We start from the raw sequence: 16,412 nt of genomic DNA on the forward strand, positions 1-16,412 counted from the left end.
TTAAAACCACCTAATTAATGCTTAAATATTAAAAAAACAAAAACAAAAACAAACCCTTAATTCTAAGGTTTCTTTCTCAAGAGGAGAGAGGAACGGAGAAAGCTATGTCAACAGCCATTTATAATTAGATGAGAGAAATAGTTCCGAGTTCTGTTGCACAGTGGAGTGATGACAGATTAAAAACACTGTAGTGCATATTTCAAAAAGTGCTAGGATACGGAATTTAATATCTTTCACCACAAAGAAATTGTAAATATTAGGCTGGATATATGATGGTGCATGCCTATAATCCCAGCATTCTAGAGCCGAAGACAGCCAGGGCTACATAGTAACACTTTGTCCCAAACAAGTAAACTGAAACAATATAAATGCTAGAGATAAGCTACTCTGACAGAACAGCGGATTGAAACATGGTACACTATGAATAGTGATTTCTGTATCAATTTCAAAAGTTAACTGATGAGAAGAAAGCTTCCTATAAGTGGTAAAAGGCTGTCCCTGAGGTAGGTGGCAAGCCTTCTTCATTAACCCAGTGGCTGACATCCCACTTTCCTTCCCTCTCTGGCAACATCAAGAGCACTCTCTGCAGCCACCCACTCAGAGTTTAAAGAAGCTCTAGAAAGGCTGGAAGCTTCATTCAAACGGTCAACCCGTGTGCCTTCTTAACTTCCGTCAGTGTTAAAAGACACTCTGAAAACATCCACTGCTGGAAAAGATGGGCCTTGGGTGTTTCCAAGTTTAAGGTTGAATACGTCCCCACGTTCAACATAAGGAGCATCACGGCTGATAAAGACCACACATTGAGTATCTTGGTAAGGTGCATGCACACCAGAGAAGAATCCTCTGTTTGCAACTGAAGAGCTGGGGCGGCGAGATGGCTCAGAGGGTAAAGTACTTGCTGACAACCCAAATTCAATCTCCAGTACTATATAGAGAAGAGAAGAAAGAGTCGACTCCACAAGATTGTCCTCTGCCATACACTTGCCATGGCGCATGTGTGCACACGTGCACATACACACACACACACCAAACATACAGAACACTAGTAAATAAAAATAAATATATATTAAAGTTAATAAAGACAAAGGAAAAAAAAGCTTTTTTCCAGCCACCACCATATGTAACATTATTTCTCTAGTAAGCATCCACAGCGGCGCCCCCTCGCCCTCAGAGGCTATGTCCAGAGCCATCCCACAGATACCTAAGACTACCGGCAATTTGTAGGGTAATGTGCCCCAGAAAACGAACCCATGAGGAAGTTTAATTTTTTAAATTAGGAACAGTAAGACAATCAGAGCAATAAAGTGGAAAATAAATAAATTTTAAAACTTTTTAAATTCAGCATTTCATTTATTCTCTGAGAATATCATATATATGAGGATATCATAAATTATATTATCATATATTATACAACGTACTTTGATCATATTCATCCCACCTCCATCTACTTCTCCAAGAACCTGCACATGTCTGTCTCCCAACTTACTGTCCTCTTTTTATTTCTATATAACCCACCCAGTCTAATTGGGGCTCCCTGTATGCGTATGGGTGGAGGGGCTGTGAAGGCAGTTCTTGGTTGTCAACTTGACTACGTTTGGACATACAATTGTTTAGACTTGGGAGTTGCTTCTTCTTGGAATCTTTGACTCAATGGTTTTGGGCAGCAGAAGACTACGGGTGGTAAAACTGCAGAAGGAGCATCATGGGGCCGTGGGAAATGATGGGACTCACTCACTCCTGTCTAGTCCCACGTAGTCAACGGTACCAGAGGAGCAAAAGAAGATCTGCGCAGATCGCACAGTCAGGGTCTCAAGGGCGGTTTCGGCGCCCCTATACCTTGTCCAATTGCTGCTACCTTTGATGGAGGTCCTTAGATACAACAGAAAAGACTAGAGCAGCCCAAACACTGCCAAAGCTGCTTCCTTCTTGTTTAATTTGTATTTTTGGTTTCAAATTCTGTAGTTTATTTAACCTGAAGAAAAACTACCACAAGTAGCAATCTCTGTGCTGGCTTCTGGAAGACCAAACAGCTCATCTTTAACATTGGTAACTACACTCCAAAATGAAGTCACCAGACATCATTACAAAGAATTTACAAAACAATATATCCCCTTCCTTTTTTTTTTTTAACTGTTTTTTTTTGTTGTTGTTTTTTGGGTTTTTGTTTGTTTGTTTGTTTTTCGAGTCAGGGTTTCTCTGTATAGCCCTGGCTGTCCTGGAACTCACTTTGTAGACCAGGCTGGCCTCGAACTCAGAAATCCACCTGCCTCTGTCTTCTGAGTGCTGGGATTAAAGGTGTGCACTACCACACCCAGCAACTATTCCCTTCCTTTTTAAAGAAAGTTTGGAAACATTATCTTGCTCCTCAGCCCAGGCTAGCCTCATGATCCCCCTGCCTCTGCTTCCAGACTGCTGGAATTACAGCCAAGCATTACACCTCGGCATTCCACAGGCCCAAAGAGAAGAACCGTCACTGCATACCACACACTCCTCTGTGAATTCACCAAACATCCCATTACTGTGGCTTTCCCAGCTGTCAGACTTGGTTCTACAGTTTTGTCAGTTTCAGTAGAATTTCACACAGTGGCCCCAGTCAATGTGTTTCTTTAATCTCTTGCTACCATCATCGCAAATGCCCTGCTTTGTTGATCTCTCCACTAAAGTATCCTTACCGGTCCTTCCACTTGCTCTTCTTCCTATAGACATCTGGAAGCCAGTGAGATAGATTCTCATGTACCTTTGGGATTAGTGGGGCTCTGCCCCATCAAATAGATATTGAGCTGACCACCCCACTCTACACACACAACATACACCTGTATTGTGACTAATTCCTGTTCTCGTTCTCTCTCTCTCTCTCTCTCTCTCCACAGACAAAAAAGTGCAGAACAGATGAGAACAGCTCACACAGATACAGGGAAACCAAGTGCCCTCTGCCACAGTACCCCAGACTCAAGGTACGATCTCTGCAGCAACTTGGTGCCCAATCTAGAGCAGAGTCCATCCAAACCAGAGCTAGCTAGCCTCCAGACCAGTGGCTCTCAACCTGGGGGTCACCATCCCTTTGGGGATCGATTGACCTTTCCAAAGGGGTCACCTAAGACCATTGGGAAACATAGACATTTATGTTACAATTCACAACAGTAGCAAAACTACAGTTATGAAATAGCAATGAAAATAATTTTATGGTTGACGTTCACCAGAACATGAGGAACTTGTATTAAAAGGTCCCAGCGTGAGGAAGGTTGAGAACCAAGGCTTGCGGTCTTTACCCTAGTTAAGCCAGCCTCTCACTGAGAAATAGGGAAAAGGGTCAAACAGAGTGGCGCGTGGCCAGTACGGGACGCTGAGGTAAGCAAGGCCAGCCTGGGCTACATTGTGAAAGCTTGCCTGGGAAAAAAAAAAAAAAAAAAAACAACCTACATTTAAAAAATGAAAAATCTTTCTTTGCCAGGATCTTCAAAGCATCCTGTGGTGGTGGTAGAAGACATGAATCCAGGAAGAACACACAGCTGCTGTGTGAGGAAAACGGGGCAGAGAGCAGACGGAGGCTGTGGCACAGGAGAATTACACAATCTCTGGACACCATCTCTTACCCTTGTTGGGCTTCTATTGTCTCCCTTTGTGGGAGTGTTTGTAGCAGAGTTGCTGCTTACAAGCCGAGGTCCCAAGAGATCAGACATTCGTTATTGTCTTGTTGCTACATTAATTTCTTTTAGGTTTATCTGTTTGTTTATTTTGTGTAAGATGCATGTATGCACACACATCATATGAATGCCTGGTGCCCTCAGAGGTCAGCAGGTGTCAGACCTCCTAGAACTGGAGTTCTGGCTGGCTGTGAACCACCACGTTGGTACTGGAAACTAGATCTGGGTCCTCGGCAAGGCCAGCAAGTGCTCTTGCTCACTGAGCATCTCTCCAGCCTTTTGCTGTTTGGAGGCAGGATCTTAGAGATTCCAGACTGTCCTGAACCCATCAGGTAGTCGATGCAAGTCAGAGATCCGGATCCTCTTGCCCCCACTTTCCTAAGTGGTGGGGTTAGAAGTGCTCACTACCATACACAGCCTAAGATTTCTATTTATTTATTTTGTGTTAGCAAATATATATATATATATATATATATATATATATATATATATATATTTAATTTCTTATTACTCAGGGTAGGGCATGGCAGACATAGGGAGCCAGACTTAGTTCTCCCTTCCATCTTTATGTGAGTTCTGGGGCTCAAATGCAAGTCTCAGGCTTGTACAGCAAGACAGCAAGTGCCTTTACTCACTGAGCTAGCTTGCTGGCCCCCAAATATTAAGTACACATACTAAGGGGTTTTGTTGCATTTTTATACACATACACAATGTATTACATATATGTACACAATGTATATCACAGACATACACAATGTATTATATATATGTACCAATGTATTTCACACACATACACAATGTATTTTGAACTTGTTCCCTCCCATCTTATCCACTTGCTGGTCTCTCCCCTGCTCCCACTAATGGATGCCCTTCCTCTTCCCTATTAGCCCTCTGACCTTCAATAGTCCGGGGGCTTATTGCTTGTTTGTTGTTTTGTAGCCCACTGGGCCCCATCAGAGTTTTTATAGTCGCACAGGCTAAGGATTTACTGACTGAGCATGGGCACTTTGCCAGGCTATGCCACTGAGGAAAATCTCTCCTTCTGGCTTTTTCATATGTCATTTGGACTGACCTTCTCTCCCACCTCTCCCTCCTTTCCTCCCCCTCTCTTATCATATGTGCTCTATCTACTGCCTCACCTTAAAGAATCCTATTCTCCCACCCCCATGGGTCCCTTTCTAGTTTGGGTTTCTGGTATCTACACACACACAGTCCCACATTAATGCACACATGTAAAAACAGAAACTAGGGGCTGAATAAATGAGAGAAATAAACTGTCTTCAGAGCCCGAGTCTTCTTACTGAATGCAGTATTTTCCAGTTCTATCCAACTTCCTACAAATCTCATAATTTCATTTCTGCTTACAGCTGGATAAAGCTCCATGGTGAACGTGAACCATATTTGTATTTTCCACTCATCATCTGATGGAGACCTAGGCTGATTCCATTTCCTTGCACTGTGACTAGAACAGCAATGGACACGGATGTGCAGATATCTCTGTGGTAGGTTATAGAGGCCTTTGGGTCTAGGGGCACGTGTGGGAGTTTCTCGAGGAGGCTCACGGAGGGTAGAAGACTGCTGGAAATGAGGCCTTCACCACTTTACAAGCAGCCCCTGGACTAAATAAAAGGAAGACAAAGAACCAAGCAGCCGACACTACCTCTGCTTCCTGACAGCAGAGCCCACGTGACCAGCTGCCAAGCTAATGCCACCAGGACATCCCCCAGAAACTGAGCCAAAAAACTCAACATTTTCTTCCCCGTGTTACTTGTCACAGTAACTAACAGCAGCAGATGGTCTTTGAAACCATCAGGGGATGTGTGCAAAGTCACCATGCCATTTCCGAGCAGAGGCTTTAAAGGGATTGAATGTTCCAGACTGTCCCATGCCCTCCCACCCTCCATATGAGCAGGACACACAGAATCCCCCTGTAGCCAATGTCCCTTCACCCTGGCTCCTGGAGTAAGACACAAACCCCTAGATCTAGGAGCCAAAGCAAATATTTGTTTACTTGGCCTTGAGATCTGGGATCACCTGAAACATGTTACCAGCTGAATACATAGTCAACCTTGAGGAGAGAGGGAACGACTAGGTTTTTCTGAGGTAGACATTCTATTTATGAACAGGGAAGGCCTGAAGGCTTATTTCTTCTTGGTCATGTCCAGTCAAACCAGTGGCCAGTGGGCTTTGTGTGCTGCCCTCAAACAGGAAGACCCCTGGAGGAGCTCAGCTCTCTCCAGGCCTGACCCTCCTTCAGCTGCTGCGGGCATTCAGAGAATTAGGAACGTACAGACAGTATGTACCAACTACAGAGGTAAAAGTTACAAAAAGACAGGCTGGTGGGATGGGTGGGAAGAGTGTAAGGGCCAGAGGATCAGGACATGTGCCGCAAAGACACTGCACAAAAAAGTGCGAGGCTGCGCCCATGAAATCGCAACAATATAGTCCCCTAAACAAGAGCTACACAATGCCAATAGCAGCGGACATACCAACACAGACAGGCAAAATCCCACACGGGTCTACCCCTACGTGAAGAGCCATAGACAATTAATGGCACAAAGACAGGGAGAACCAGCCTTCTCTAGAGACAAACCCGGAGAGGATCTCTCCAATCCTAAGTAGTCAGCCCAACACATACAAGCAACACCAACACTAAATGGACTTGGCAGGCTGTGTGTGTGTGTGTGTGTGTGTGTGTGTATGAGAGAGAGAGAGAGAGAGAGAGAGAAAACAATTTTAAAAGAAGTCATACAGTTGAGAGGGAGCTGGAGGTAGGCACATGGGAAGAATTGGAAGGAAGGTTTAATAAATCTGTCAGAGAATTCTATACTCAGGAACATAGTTCTTCAGAAATGAGGGCAAGGCTGGAGGGCTGGCTCAACAGTTAAGAGCACAGGTTGCTCTTCCAGAGGGTCCAGGTTCAATTCCCAATACCAGATGCTGGATCACAACAGTCTGTAACTCCAGTTCCAGGGCATCCAGCAACACACGCACACACACACACACACACACACACACACACAATGATTAAAAATAAAACAAATTTTAATAGGAAGAAGGAAAGCATTAGAGTTGCTTTATGCAGATGAGATGAATTTGTAGCAATTCAAAATACATTGTTATACAAGGTATGATGGGGGATGCCAGTAGTTCCAGCTCACAGGAGGCACTGAGGCAGGAGGATTGCTTGAGCCTACAGAGTTCAGAATCAGTCTGCGGAGCAGTACATCGAGATCCTGCCTCTCACAAAAACGAGCTACACAACAAAATAAATACAAATGTAAATATATGGTTCAGAGCTGGGAGCGATGACGTATGTCTGGAACCTTGGAACTCAGGTGGCTGAGGTGGGAGAAAGGAAACAAGTTTGGTCATATTATGAGACTCTACATTAAAAAAACAACAACTCTTTTTTAAAGTAAGGAAGGAGTAAGATGACTCAGTAGTCAAGAGCACTTGCTGTTCTCTCAGAGGACACCGATTCAATCCTTAGAAGCCACACAGAGGCTCACAACTATAATTCCAGTTCCAGAGACTCTAAAGCCCTCTTCTGGCGTCCACAGACACCAAGCATATACACACAGTGCATGTAAATACAGGTAGGCAAACACTCGTACATATAAAAATAAAATGTTAAAGTATCTCAATTTACACGGTCTATGACTTGTTTTATATCTAAGGACACACACACAAGCATTTCACACAAGTGAAAAAGAAGAAAAGCCGGGTGGTGGTAGTGCACGCCTTTAATCCCAGCACTTGGGAGGCAGAGGCAGGCGAATTTCTGAGTTCGAGGCCAGCCTGGTCTACAAAGTGAGTTCCAGGACAGCCAGAGCTATACAGAGAAACCCTGTCTCGGGGGAAAAAGAAGAAGAAAAAATAGTCTATGTAAAGGTAGCCAAAAAAAAAAAAGAAAAAAGAAAAGAAAAGAAAAGGAAAAAGAAAAAAGAAAAAGAAAAAGAAATGGTCTCTGCTTCAAGAGTCACAAGTAAATAAAGTCAATTAAGATATTTAGACTAAACTGCCATCATTTTGCCCTTTGATAACTCCTAATAGCTGACCCAAAGTCACCAACAGATGAGGGGAGAAAGAAGTCAGTATCTGCTGTTGTGACTGACTGATGTTTGCCACCAAGCGCATCATAACATAGACGATTCAAACAAACCCAACATGACATACCATCTCTCCCATCTACCAAACTCAGTCTCAGTCTATATCAAGAGCTCTACCATTTACCTCACTATACTTTTTGGAGTAAGAAACTCTAATACTGAATGACTCATTTCTCTCCTTCCACTCCAACATCAATTCCTAACTCTCACGAAACTCCTCCCACCATCTGAGTCCCAGATATGAAACTCAGATCAACAGGCTCAGTGGCAAGTGCCTTTAACCACTGAGCCATCTCTCTAACCTTGGCACTTAATTTTGAAACAAAGTCTCATTATGTTGCCTTGGCTGACCTCAAACTCCTACTCTCAACAGGTACTCCCATCTCAACCGCCTGACTGCTAGAACTGTATGTACAACCATGCCTAGTTTACACTTTAATATCCTAAGTTTAATGTATCTATATTTAATACTTTGATTGCATGATCTAGAAAAATCCAGTTGGAGCTGACCCAGTGGCTAGTTTTCACGGTACCAGAAATGTTGTACAGGTCCCTTAAGAAATCAATGGCCTTACTCAGTGCTGGGCCCTGTATGTTGCAATAACAACTTCCTAGGTAAGCTATGCCCACTGGTGCAATGGTGCAATGGCTGTTAGGTGACAACCACCATGTTCAGGTTGGAGTTTGAGGTCTAGTCCATAAACTGGAATTCATGTCTGGTACTGTAAGCCCGATCAAAGCTCTTGGCTTGGGAGGTCAAGGGCTCTAGGGGAGAATCCTACTACTGCTGTTCTGATGAATGGACCTGTCAAACAATCTGAAAAGTATGTTTATACACGTATATTAGTGCTGCTCTAAACCTCTGTCCGCTAAGCTTCTCTATGGAGTGGATAGCAGCTAATGGAGAGATTGATAACTATCAAAGTGCCGAGGATGAGCAACTGTGAGGTGCTCAGTCTTAAAATGAGATAGTTACACCACACACACACACACACACACACACACGCACGCACACACACACACATACTCTCATGCACATACACACACACACACACACACACACACACAGGCTTAGGGAACATGATGTAAGAGGGAGTGGAAATACTGGAAGAGCCAAAGGCTGGGGAGGAGTGCTGTCCTCTGGATGTGACATAGCTATTGTGCTCATGAATTCACTGCAGTTGTGGCTACCTGAACAAGACCCGCACAAGATCAAGCCAACGATCAGTAAACATTGTAGCAAGTAGCAACAATAGGACTCAGCTAGTTTTTAAGGCGGTATTAAAAGGTATTAGAAGGATATAGGAAGGTAGGTGGGAGGGAGGGACACATTGGGAAGTGTCTAGGGAGCCTGGGAAGGGGAACTGGGGACAGATAACATGAAGACACACCAGCTGGGCGTGGTAGCACACGCCTTAAACCACAGAAGCAGAGGCAGGTGATGACCATGCTCAGCTTGGTCTACAGAGCTGATCTACAAAGCCAGGACAGCCAGGGCTACGCAGGAAAAAAAAAAAATTCCTGCCTCAAAACAGACAAAAAAGATACATTGTATTTGTGTATGAAACTGTCAAAACTAAACAAGATAGTTCTAAAAATAATAAAATAGCTATGTTCAAGGAAATGGTTGGAACTAGAGATCATCACAGTAGGAAGGCAGGGAAACAAATACCACATTTTCTCTCACATGCAGAATCTAGGTTAGATGTACAGTTTAGGGACATGAAAGTATAAGGACTATTTGGAAAGAGGAAAGGAGACAGCAAAAGAGTGGAGAGGAGATAAGAGAGTCATGTATGTACATATAGTGAAGTGTATTATTTTGTACAATTAGTATCTAGTAGTTGTATTTTGTTGTAGTGGTGGTGGTAGGTTTTTTTGAGAAGTTATTTTGTAACTCTGGCTGTCCAGGAACTGGCTTTGTTGATCAAGGTGGACTGAATGAACCTCACAAAGATCCACCTGCTTCTGCTCTGTGTGCTTTAGGTGCTTTCAGCCCTTCAGGGCTAGGACACCTCTTACCACATGGCCGCACAGCAGCTATCTGATTTCTAGTTAACGTTCCCCAGCCCCACATGACTTTCATCCCTACACATCCAGGCCAAATACTTAAAATACCGCACAAACAACTTAGTGTTTAACTAAGTTAACTGCTTCCCTGGCAAATAACTGCTGGTTCTATGAATAATTCAGATGTTATCTGTAGAGGCTGAGAAGCCATGAAACAGATTTAAATTTTCCAGCTTTGATACTTCATTCTGAGTTGCTTCTTTGGCCAGGGGAAGCCCCTCAATCCCAAGAAAAGCTATGTAAAGACATTGTGAGCTGTGTATTGCTAATATAACTATTAAGCGGAAGAGTGTAAACTATCGTGCTATGGTAGTTCCTAAAGGTGGCTGCCACAAGACCGCTAAAGAATATACCTAGCCATGCAAACACGAGGACAACTTAGTGATTACAAAGTTACCAAACCGGTCTCAGGCATTTGTAAGTTGTCCAAGCGACAATGCTTTGTGGGGTTTTGAGAACCACTGACTTCAGTGACACAAAATGCCAGTACCAGTCCTAAAAGTGAACTAAAATCTCACTGGAACGACTTCCTTCTGCAAACTTCACAGGACCCTATTGAGTCCCAGAATGAGGCCTGAAGCTGTAAAGGAAAGAACAGCAGAGATCCAAGCATGCCCACCCTCTGGCCTCCGATGACTCCCGGGCAGGGAGGCGAACGGGCCTCCAGGACGCTTGCTCAACCTACCTGGTAGGTGGAGGAGGCCGAGTCAGGCTGGGTGCCCAGTCGGGCCACCGAGTCCCCGTGATAGGCACGCTGCCGGGGTACAGCGGCCCGACTGCACGGCCGCAGAGCTGACCTCAGCGCGCCCCACATGGCGATGGCAAGCACCCAAAAGAGAAAGAGAGCGGCCCTGCAGCTCGGTTCTGCAGCTCCGGGCGGCTGCTCCTCCAGAGTCCTTGCAGCACCAGCCCTGGTCCATCAACTCCTAGGCCAGCCCCGCACACGTGCCATCACAGGCCACCTCCAATTGGTCGGCGCTGCGCACCACGCCTCTCTACTCCGCCAATGAGGCGCAGAAGAGCAGCTGCGCGAGTCCAGGTTCCATCGCGAGCCCAGGAGCACTGGGCCAAGTAGAGCGAACCGATTAAGTGGCTGCTGTCCTGCCGAAGCGTTTGTCACAAGCATGCACACGCCTCTAGCCCATGCACTGCAGAGCTTCAGCACACCTGATCATTTTTAGAATATGATAGATTGTAGACATCAGTACTGGGATCTTCACACCAATAAGGATTAAAAACGCTCTGCGAAGTGCCTTAGTGTTTTGTTTTGATTCACACACTTTATTGAACACTTACGTGTTACTACAGCATGAGCAAAGTAAAAGCGTCAGGAACATCAGAAAGATGAACAGGCTAAAAAGAGGGTCGGCTGTGCCCTAGGAGTAAAGGTGCTGTAGGATAATAGCCCCCGAATAAAAGCCAGATTGGGTAGAACCACAAGATAACTAAGATGGGAGCCAGGCTTGGTCGCTCAGCTCTGTCTCCCTTGGGGACCATGGACTCTAGTACTCTGCAGCTTCAAGAAAGAAGCCCGACCCACAGAAAACTATGGTAAACCAATTGATAGAAGGCTTGTCAAAGTTTCTGTAGCTTACTAAGTGAAGCCCACAGACTACTTACTAAGTGAAGAATTTAGAGGCTAGGGTGGGCAACAAAATGAGACATTGTCTGAAACCAACTGTTTGAACATGAATATTGAAGACATTGTCATCATACAAATAGTGTTGGGCTGAGTGGTAGAACGCTTGCCTAGAATTGTGTGTACCGGAGCACACATGGACACATGGAAGCAGGAGAATGTCAGTATCCGGCCATGACTCTGCCTTATTCCGTTGAGACCAAGGAACTTGCAGCGAGGTGTGCAGCTAGAAACCACTGATCCTTCTGCCCCTGCTCAACCCAGTCCTTTTACCCACTGAGCCCTCCCGAGCTCCAGAAATGGAAAGCTTTTTTAAAATCTAAGAGAAACGAAGACCTAAGTCAAATCAAAGTGAGTTCACCATATGACATAAGCATTCTATCTTGCTACAAGCTGACCCCAAATAAGATCTTGTAATGTGGAAAATAAAATAAAATAAAGATTCACACAGCATCCAAGCCATGTAAAAGAAAATAAACCAAAGCAGAGCATTTGAGCTGAACGAAACATTTATTCCTGGCACCGAGGCTAATTTCCTAGCAACTCCAGCTCTCAAAAGGTCAATTAAGAGGATCAGCAGCTCAACCTTATCCCGGGCTACACAGTGAGTGTGCAGGCAGCATGGACTATGCAAAAGTGCCCAAAATGTTTCCTCTGCTTTTCACTTAGTTAAAACTGTTTACCTTTGACCCTCCTACCCATCCCGAGAGTTCCCACTGGTATCCAGCTGCCTCTCAAATTCATGGCTTATTCCTTAAATATATACACATGTGGGAATAACTACACGATGCAAGCTGCTGAGTCTGTGTAATGGTGCCCATGTTTGTAGGTTAGGCTGAATACTTGGGATTGAACTGTTAGGGTGTTAAAGTGTACTTTTAATGATGTGTATGCCCGAGGGACTGTACACACATATGCACATGTGAGTGCAGTTGCCCAGAGGCCAGGAAAGGCTGAGGTCTTACAAACTGCCGACTTGGCTTGACAAACGGCATCACCTGACCCATGCTTGTGAGAGGGTGGCTTAAAAGCATAGAAGTCAAAATGTTTTTTTTTTTTTTTATTCCTGAGACTAAAGCTTCAATTTCTTTCCTTATATAGAAAACAAAGCTTGTGTGTAGGGGAGGAAGGAACAAACGACCTTGCATTGTTATATATAAAAACTCATTAAAGGGTGAAAGGACACAAAACTTCAAACATAATTCTTTCAGCTATACTATACTATGGATGTTTCTCTCTCTCTCTCTCTCTCTCTCTCTCTCTCCCTCCCTCATTCTCTCCCCTCTCTCCTTTCTTTTCTTTTTTTGGAGATAGGGATTCACTACCCCCCATTCACACTCCTCCTGCCTTTGCATGTAGATTCTGTCCATTCACACTCTTCCTGCCTTTGCATGTAGATTCTGGGATTACAGGCTTGAGCCACCATATCTGGCGATACTATATTTTTAAAGTATAGGCGATAATTGAAAACAGAAACCAATTAACTGAACATTAGCATCATTAATGCCTTTGTTTGAAAAGGACAAAACAAGAATGGTATAAAATAACTTTTATTTACATAATTTTTATCTACAGAACATTACTGCTTTCTTTAGAACAAGAAAATTTACAAATGACAAGATATTGCTTCTTTGTCAAAAACTTCAAGCAAGGTATTATACATGGTCACCTGCATTTGAATAATGGTGGTAAACACTGGGTATTAATATTTGCATCTATGTCTTGCCTGGGCCACCTGCTAAGATGTAAGTGACCAGAGGAAAACAGTCAAGAGAAGGTAAAGCCCTTTCATACATCTCCTTGAAGATTTCTATAACAAATTCCTTGCAACATCTTTCCACCATCACAAATCTTCCCACCTTAAAGCTAAGCACACTGATTGTATTTCTCTTCCCAACACCGGCTTGTCCAGGGGCAGCGGGACAATTTGTTGACCGACTTGATTCTCTACACAACAAATGCTCCGGTAGTCTTTATACAATAAATTACATCTTCCATAAAATCAGTTTATTACATATAAATGAGACAGAGGTTAAAAAAATAAATATTATACAGGGATAAATAATAGTTTAGTCTCGGTGATCTAACCCAAGTAACATTTACAAAAACAAACAAACTGTACAGACCATGACTTTTTAAAGCTAACAAGAAGACATTTATATAGCAATGTGAATTACCTCCATGATTTTGTGACATTAGTCACACGAAATAGATGCATACTTTTGAGAATTTCCATCTAACTTATAGATCATCCTTTATAACAGACATTAAACTATACATTTTACTCTAAGCCACAGAACAAGAAACATGCTCACAGTAAGTTCAATGAATCAGCACTCTAGACTTATTGAGTTCAACCCTTGTTTGCTTAGAAACTTAAAAAGTGATCAACATTTTATCAATATGAAAAACAAATATTACCTAGATGTAAAAATATTTTCCAACTGAAGTATTGCTCATTTCATAATACACTGAACACAGTTTTTGAATCTTAGGCACATCCTGCAAACAGCTCCTACAGACAGACACCAGCAGCTTTGGATTTGTATTCACTCTAGTCTAGGGCTGGGAAAACTCGTGGTACAGTGTTTGCCTAGCACTTGGGAAGGTGGCTTCTACTCCCAGCACAGCATAAAAGTGGGCAAGGTGGTACACTCCTGTTCTCCCAAGTTGAAGAACACCCTCACCTACATAGAGTGCAAGGCCAGTGTTGGACACATGAAGCCCTGTGAGAAAAAGAAAACTACGGCCTAATGTGTGAGGTCTAAGCTAAAGTCCTGTCAACCTCGCTCTTCTACTTAGCATCCGCCGAGCAGCTGCTACCAGGACCACTTGGGCTACACAGTTCAAAAAGAATGTTTTATGGAAAAACTTCTATGTATCAATCTACAAGGTTTTATAATAAAGTTGAATACATTTGCTCTTTGAAGCATTTAATTTGAACCAGGGGAAAACAAGACACATAAATCATAAGACTCAAAATTAAAAACACCCAAGTTCATCATGAGGCCCTCACTGGCTTTGCTAAGTCTTCCTGTCTTATTTTCTGCTTTAACATCAGATTCATGCTCTGTGGCCGAAAGCCCACATGTCCTGTGAACAGAATTTAATAGGGAAAATAGCTATCACTAAACCTTTTTTTAAGGGTGTGTGTGTGTAAAAAAGATCAATTATATAGGACAATTTGTCCTTTATGTTAATTTTTTTCTTCCAATGAAAATCCTGAGATTAGAATAAGAAAAGCAAAAAATATTCACAGTACAAATTCAGTATACTAAAGTGTGAGAAAAGTATTCAAAATATGAACACTACCTAAACATTTTTAATTATGACATTTTAAAATAGCTTTTAAAGTAAAGAGGAAAATGAGACAAATTATTTGTTAATGCTTTCTTTACCCAAATTTGATGAGTGAAAATAATTAAATTGGGATGTATTTTAAATAAAAAATTTAAAAATAAATCTCTTTGATGTGCCGACTTTATAAATAGCAAGTTTAAATACTAGATCTTCAATCAGGACTAATGTTACATCACCATGAATTAGAAAAATACACATTTTTTTTTTCCAGTCAAATAGATGATGATAGAAAAGTTTTAACTTTACCATACCAAAGCGGAGTTTCACACTTTGCTTTCCTATTCTTACAGGCAACCGATCACCCTCAAGAAAAAGAAAAATGAAAGAAAAAAAAAAAAAACCAAACAAACAAAATACAGAAACAAAACACAGCCACCTTTAGAAAAGAAGGTCAGCAAATGTTAAGCACAACCAAGCTCCCCGTATGTCAGCACTATGATTTATCCAGATGTGCGTGCACACAGTTCTCAAGTCCAGGTGCGCTCAGCACAGAGGACATCAGATGTAAACAAGCTACAATGCCTGTCAGTGAGACCAGTCTTAATTGCTTGATATTTCCAATGCAGGGTCAATTAGAAAGAAATGTTTCCCACTGATTATAAAAGCTTCAAATGAAGCTCAATAAATATTCAAAATTGACCTAAATCAAAACAGACAGTGGTGCTTTTCTGCTTGGGTAAAGTCAGGGTCGCTGGACATCTCAAACTCATTACAAAAGTAGAAAGTAAAAAGAAGGGGCCCCAGAAGAGAGCTTTATTGTGTCTCATCCACTTCAATGAAGATGTCACTGAAGACAAACTCTGACACTGGGGTCACCTCTTCCTCAGGTGCTCCTTTGGGCCCATTTTTACACTCTTCTTTTAGCAAGGGCTGATCAGAAGAAACCTAGGAAGATAAGAAAGCTGAAATGTAATATACTGTTTAGATCTTGCTACTGGGGATGATACAGTGCCTTCCTAGCTGACATAAGACCTTGGGCTCAATTAGCAAAAAGGAAAACAAAGTGACCCAATCCCTAGGCAAGATGAGCTTTAATACTTACTAATAAGGTGGCTTTTGTAACACAGTCTAGGGGAGAGAGCACCGCTCAGTGATTACAACACTTGCTGCCCAAGCAGGAAGCTGACAGTTTGGATACTCAGAACCCACAGAAATGCTAGGCAGGCATGATGCCCCCAAGGTCTACCTCAGGCCTCTACACACATGTGCCACCCACGGGTGAAAACATAGACACATGAGAAAAAAAGTAGAAGCAAACTAAATTTTTAATACCCATTATTAAGTAAATGACAGTATGATTACCTCATCCTGATTCTCAGAAAAACAAATTTAAATATACAGAACTAAATCACTGTTAAGTCTGCAACTAAAACATTTTAATTGCTAGAGTGAGAATTGATGTTCAAAAATCAAAGATTAACATATCTACAAATCTTTTTTAAAAACCATAAAACAGCACAATACTAATATATGAACACATACAAATACCAATGAAATAGATGTGTGAAGAGAGATTGAATTTTCTAAATAATCCATGCATATGTATGTATGCCTGCATGATTTTATGTGCACCACGGTTAGACAGTT

General features: G+C 42.5%; 2 protein-coding genes across 6 annotated transcripts in view; both read right to left on the minus strand.

Moving 5' to 3' along the window:
- Mccc2 (methylcrotonoyl-CoA carboxylase 2) overlaps window positions 1-10,747 on the minus strand; it is a 69,733-nt gene extending 58,986 nt beyond the window's left edge. For both annotated transcript variants that reach the window (XM_029468370.1, XM_021180108.2), the window contains exon 1: window positions 10,512-10,747. In XM_029468370.1, the coding sequence (XP_029324230.1) occupies window positions 10,512-10,640 (129 nt within the window). In that variant the 5' untranslated portion in view covers window positions 10,641-10,747. The remainder of the gene's footprint in view (window positions 1-10,511) is intronic.
- Window positions 10,748-13,019: 2,272 nt separating this feature from the next.
- The window catches only part of Bdp1 (B double prime 1, subunit of RNA polymerase III transcription initiation factor IIIB), an 87,746-nt gene continuing 84,353 nt past the window's right edge, over window positions 13,020-16,412 (minus strand). For all 4 annotated transcript variants that reach the window (XM_029468188.1, XM_029468190.1, XM_021180075.2 and 1 more), the window contains exon 39: window positions 13,020-15,710. In XM_029468188.1, coding sequence (XP_029324048.1) covers window positions 15,579-15,710 — 132 coding nt within the window. In that variant the 3' untranslated portion in view covers window positions 13,020-15,578. The remainder of the gene's footprint in view (window positions 15,711-16,412) is intronic.

This window comes from Mus caroli, chromosome 13, assembly GCF_900094665.2.
Source record: "Mus caroli chromosome 13, CAROLI_EIJ_v1.1, whole genome shotgun sequence".
Classification (NCBI taxonomy): Eukaryota; Metazoa; Chordata; class Mammalia; order Rodentia; family Muridae; genus Mus; species Mus caroli.